The 5,960-nt window shown below is 48.1% G+C and overlaps 1 protein-coding gene across 1 annotated transcript; it reads right to left on the bottom strand.

Annotated features, from left to right (window-relative positions):
- Positions 1 to 2,929: 2,929 nt before the first annotated feature.
- Positions 2,930 to 3,433, bottom strand: LOC116853597. The gene has a single exon (XM_032834726.1). It carries the CDS (start codon positions 3,431 to 3,433, stop codon positions 2,930 to 2,932), a length of 504 nt encoding a protein of 167 aa, XP_032690617.1.
- Between the last annotated feature and the right edge of the window lie 2,527 nt (positions 3,434 to 5,960).

Below are 5,960 nucleotides of genomic sequence, written 5' to 3'. Positions count from 1 at the left end.
AATATCTCCCCTATCACATTCCTCACCTCCTTCCCCTTCCCTTTATACACTTTCACCACTACATTTCTTTTCCTTTCCTGCCTTTCCATTCTTTCCCACGACCATTCCATCTTCCTTACCCTCTCCTCCACCCCCTTATCCTCCCCTCCCTTCACCCCCCCTTCCTCCAGCTTCTTCACCCTCTTCTCCAATTCCTCCATTCCCTTCCCCTTTCCCTTTATGCTCATACTCCCTTCCCACTTTCTCTCCAGCTCCTCAATTCTCCTCTCCATTCCCTCCCTCTCTTTTCTCCATTCCTCCTCCCTTCCTCTCATACTCTCTAGCTCCCCCATTATCATATTCACCCTATCCTCCATTCTCTCCTCCATCCCTTCCCACCTTCCTCTCATCTCCTCCACCCCCCCCTTCAACGTTTCCATCATCCCCTCATTCTCCCCCATTCTTCTTTCCACCGGTGACCTCGAGGTTTTTTTACTCCTCTGGAAGCTACCCTCCTCCTCCTGCTTCTCCTTTCCCCCTGCTCCCTCTAACCATTCCATCACATCTCTTTTCCTTTTCGGCACCTCCATCATGCCTGTACTCCCCCTACGCTCCCTCCCTTCTCCTCCCAACCCCCTTGCCATCCCCTTCCCCACACCCTCCATTTCCTATCCCAAAGCCTTAACCTACCTGTTTCTTCCTTGCTCTCTGTCTCCCTTTATTCACTCTCCTCACACTATCTCCCTGCCACTTCGTTTTCCCTCTATACTCTTCTCACTCCCAGACTTACTCCCCACCACTCTCCCTTCTCGCTCTACTTCGTTCTATGCCGGTTTCCTCTCTACCTTCTACTCAACTCGTGCCTACGCACGCACTCTTCCTCGTCCCCTCTCACCTCTCCTAACCCTACCCTCCCAATCTCTCACACCGCACTCCTAACCTCACTCTCACCACACTCACTCTCGCACTCTCTATCTCTCACACCTCCTCCACCCACACTCACCTCCCTTCCCCTCCCCCTCTCCACTCTTTCCACTCTCTCTCCTCCCTCTCACTCTCCTCCAACTCACACCCTCCACTCGCTCTTCGCCTTTTCAATATTCAACTTCTATCCTACACGTCCACGCACATCCACTCCGGAAACGGAAGTCCACACATATATATACTTATAAGCAAGAAGAACGTCGACCTTCCAGACGAAGGAATTCTCAACGCAATAGAAAATCGCGCTTTCGACCGTCCCGGGCTATTGCCGGTGTATGCAGGTAGGCCTAAATAAACAGAGAGCACCCGTTACCGTCAACTTGAGAGAAGACAGGGACGTCACGCCGCCAATACTGATTAATTTGTCTTCGTCGAGGAACGGATTTAACAAACAAAGTGAACTTCTGGACGACAGTGATCGCTGATTGAGAAGTGCGTTCTTCTCTTGCGGAACAATACGGACTGCATCTGACGGATCCAGAAGACTCGAGTCTTCCGATACTCGGAAGAGGTGAGAGCGGCCGTTGACATTGAGGACATTGTGCTCCCCATGAGATCCGCGAAGACTCGCTATGAACCTCAACATATAAGCGGTGACCTTGATTAGTTTCGGCCATGACGAGTATCTCGTCGCAAAATCCCAGGACACGTTGGAAACTTCGACCCTCGCGACTACGCTAGATCTCTCCTCCATGGAAGTCGATCAAATAGAAGGTTGAGGTGGTCATCCCGATTGCTCGAGCCGAAGTCACGTCGGACCGTGCCACCAAAGATGATGATCGGCAAGGTCACGACCTAGACGACCTCTAGAGGCACAATCGGCTGGATTGTGATGCATGGATGCATGGCACCAAAGCGCGGTTGGAATACGAGAGTGTATTTCTGAGACTCGGTTGGCAACGAAAGTCTTCCTCTTGGCCGGATGCTGATTTAACCACGCGAGGACGATTGTGGAATCAGTCCAGCAGAAGCACGGAGCTGTAATCAAGTGAAGAGACTCTCGCGTGAACTCCAATAACCGAGACAATAAAACTGCTGCCGAGAGCTCCAGTCTCAGAATACTTAAGGTCTTAATTAGTGCAACCTTTGATTTTCTGGACAACAGGGACACTGTCACCGTACCTGACACTGAGACGCTTCGTAAGTACACTGCTACTGCCTAAGTTGAACTTGAGGCGTCGGCAAAGCCGTGCAGTTCGCAACTAATTGTATCAGCACCATGCCCGACCCAGCGATTGATGGTCAAACCATCGATTTCCGTCAATGACATAAATTTCGGACCACTAGGTCATCAAATTTACAGGGAGTACATCGTTCCACGTGCTTTTAGTTTGCCATAACTTTAGAAAAATCTTGGCAGTTACGGTAGCTGGAGTCCCCCACCCGAGAGGATTAAAAATTCGAGCGATATTCGATAAGATGGCCCGTTTAGTATTAGAAATTGTGCTGGGAAGTGACACGGTAAATTGAAAGACATCTTAACGCGGATTCCAACTAATATCCAAAATTTTTAGATGTTCATCTACCTGCAAATTCTTGTTGTACACGAGACCGTGGTCCGCTGGATTAATGTGCAGAAGCGGAGGTGAGTTACTCTTTACGCAACTTGAAGTGTCCCAGACAGAGCACCGACTGACTTGCTCACGAATTTGCTTGAACAGTGGGATGTTGTCAGCTCCGAATAGAACGTCATTAACCTAAATGTTTTCTCGTAATACCGGAATAGCTAGCGGAAAAGTGTGACACTCATCCTGCAGGACGCGAAGAGCGAGAAAGGGCGCAGACACGGTCCTAAGTGACGGCAAGAAGTTGAAACTCAGTAATCGGCAATGTTTCACTAGGTGACCAGAGGATCCGCTGATAATTCGCATCACGAAAGTTGATCAGAATCTGTCGGTATATCTTTACGATATTAGCACTCCTGACATATTTGTGAACTCGCCAGCGTAAAATTACTGACGCAAGGTCAGTGCAGTTTCGGATCAGGAAGCAGACGCTCATTGAGAGACGTATTCGAACTGACGCATGATGCATTGAATACCACTCTCAAATATGTAGTGCTACTGTGTTCCCGCAGAATCGGGTGATGCGGTATGTAAATGCATTGAGTAGCGATGATATCCGCATCCTCGACCTGTCCCATATGCCCGAGATTCTCGTATTCACGAATGAAGTTAATGTATTCGGATGCGAGCAAAGGTTGCGTCTTCAGTCTGCGATGCAGTTGTTGGAGCGACCGTTCGGCGGTTTGGCGAGATGTACCGATGTCGATCGAATGTCCTTTCTTAAAGGGAAGACGGACCACGTAGCGTCCGTTGGGAGCACATGAGGTCACAAAATGATCCTCACAGAGTTGTTTTTCAGGACTGAGAGCGGATTTACGAGGAATTTCCTCGATCTCCCAAAAGTTACGAAGCTTTTGTTCCAGAGCGAACGAAGTTGAGCAGTGCTGCACATGAATTCGCGACATTGAATGAGGTTGACAAGAGAAAGGACCGGAGAGAATCCATCCGAAGATTGTACTTTGTTATCCGGCTTTCCTTTTTTGTACGCTCTCAAGAATTAAGTCGCTATATAGATCCGAACCGATTAGCAGATTGATCGGATCAGAATTAGAAAAGTTAGCGTCTACCAACTTCAAGTCAGCAAGATGCTCACACAACCCATTGGAACAGTTTTGAACTGGAGCGTAACGAGTAAGCATCGTAAGAATTGACGCTGTAGCAGTTAAAACGGGGCTTATTCCATCAACCGAACAGAGGAGAATTCGAGAGGCGTGGCGGCAAGCTCCGGCATCAATTCCGCTGACGGCAGAAATCGAGAGAGATTTTTTTATCCGAGTCAATTTTAACATTTGTCGCAGCCTTTCGGTGATAAACGTAATTTCCGAGCCTTGGTCAATAAGAGCGCGAACTACGTGCGACCGCCCCGAAGGAGTGCCTACTCGGGCGCGCGCTGTCGCTAGCAAAATGCTTGAATAATTGGAGGTCACTGACAATAGCAATGTAATAGAAGGCGAGCTGTCGCCGTCCACACGCGAACCGGTAGATATGTCAGACTTCGACGCGACGGCAGAAGAGCACGAGTCAACGTGCAACATTGTATAGTGTCGCTTATTAATAATAGCGCTTATTAATAATAGCGCTTATTAATAAACGTGCGATACGTATACTTGCTTGGGCATGTGTTGATTAAATGCTTTGAGCTCAAGCAATTGAGGCATCTATTTAATTGCTTGATCAATTCGAGGCGTTGACTCGTACTCTTCCGAACGAAGAGAACATTTATTTATGAAATACAACGCTTTACATAATACGCACGTAATTTTTGAGACATCAACAGCGGTCGTGTTTGAAAATCGCGTCGGGCAAATCGGTTTACTCACGCCGGGAGACGGTACCTCCTCGAGCGCGCGAACTCACGAAGCGATAAATCGGTCAAATTCGGCATAAGTCGGAATATCCGACTCTTTAGCACCTCTTAATTTCCACGCTCAACGTGTGGTGGAATCTAATTTTTGCGAAACGGTAAATACAAGAATGTTGCTTAGAATATCGTCGGATGATCGATTCAAATTATTGAGCGAAGCAATAGATAGATTTACTTTGTCTCTCAAGTTATTTAATTCGACTTGCGAGATACCTCAGGCAGATTTAAAAGATTTGCCACGTAGATGTCGACTAAACGACGTTTGTTTTCGTATCGAAACGTCAATGCTTTCCACGCGATTTTGAAGTTGTCCGCTGTGACCGGAATGTTTCTAATGGCTTCGAGTGCTTGCCTGGCGAGACTCGACAAAAAATGCATTCGAGCGAAATCGGATAAGTCTTTATTGTTAACAATCAACGAAGTAAACCAATCCCGAAATCTTTCTCATTCCTCGAACTCGTCGGAAAATTGCGGGAGATTAATTGGCGGCAAATGCGACAACGAGAATACCGGCGCGGGATCGCAATGTTGCGACATCGGTATCGGCGTAGATTGTTGCAGACTCACGCTCAGCTCCAACTCATTGAGACACTCTGCCAATAGACCATGTCATCCCCGACTTCAAAATGCTTCATCTTGAAGTAATCTAGCGATTTTCTGTTCGTCTCAGGAATTGCGTGCATCAGAGTGGCGTGCACTTGGATGCATTGTGCCCAGGTGTCCTTGAGAGATCCCACCCTCGATCGAATCTTCGCGGGAGTGTAACTATTTTTCCCAATCTTTTTAAAATTATCGAGGGCTCGCTCGATGATTCGCAGTAACGAGTGCTGCTTGTGATAGAGTTCGGACATTGTCACGACTTGAGCCTAAGCTCAATACCGATTGAAAAATAACACTGTCACAGAAAGTCGCCTCTGATCCGGCTCAAAGAACCAAATGTTTTGTTTGCGAATGAACGAGTGGGTTCACTCGGTGCGAACTGAACGCCGGGATCGCTCTAGGCGAGCGCAAAAGCGACGGAAAGTAACTGGAGGTAATGGGCGGAATGTTCTGAGTGATTGTGGTGGATCCACACGAGAAATGGCGTACGACCGCCGCAGCCGTCACATAAGTAGCACAGCGCCGTTACGCGAGCCGCCGCTGCAAATGCTAGATCCTCCGGGCAATGCCGTTTGGCGGCGCATACAGGGAGTGGTTTTCTCGCGAGAAAATCATGATTAACAGACAATAAAAAGCCGGACTCCGCAGGGGGTCGACACACACCGCCGCTCTGGCTATCTCTAGCATTTTGCCGCAGCTAGAAAGTCATCGGCCTTGGCTAGAAGCCACATCCGCTAGAAGCGGCACCGAGTCTCCGGACGCTGAAGAAGCTTGTTCGATAACTTTTGTCCATTTTGAAGGCAATTTCATAATTCCGCGATTGAAGAAGTCCTCGTCCTTATTGGTAAAAAACTTGACCTGCTCATTTTCACAAGCCTCTCTTGAGGCCAGTTTTACCATCAAGAAAATTTTGCAAATGCTTGAAAAGGTGATAATCGCTTGGTGCCAAGTCTGGACTATACGGCGGG

The sequence above is a fragment of the Odontomachus brunneus genome, unplaced genomic scaffold (genome assembly GCF_010583005.1).
Source record: "Odontomachus brunneus isolate Ranch 3 - 2012 unplaced genomic scaffold, Obru_v1 Obru_scaffold_369, whole genome shotgun sequence".
Taxonomy (NCBI): domain Eukaryota; kingdom Metazoa; phylum Arthropoda; class Insecta; order Hymenoptera; family Formicidae; genus Odontomachus; species Odontomachus brunneus.
This window is presented reverse-complemented; position numbering and strand designations above follow the sequence as displayed.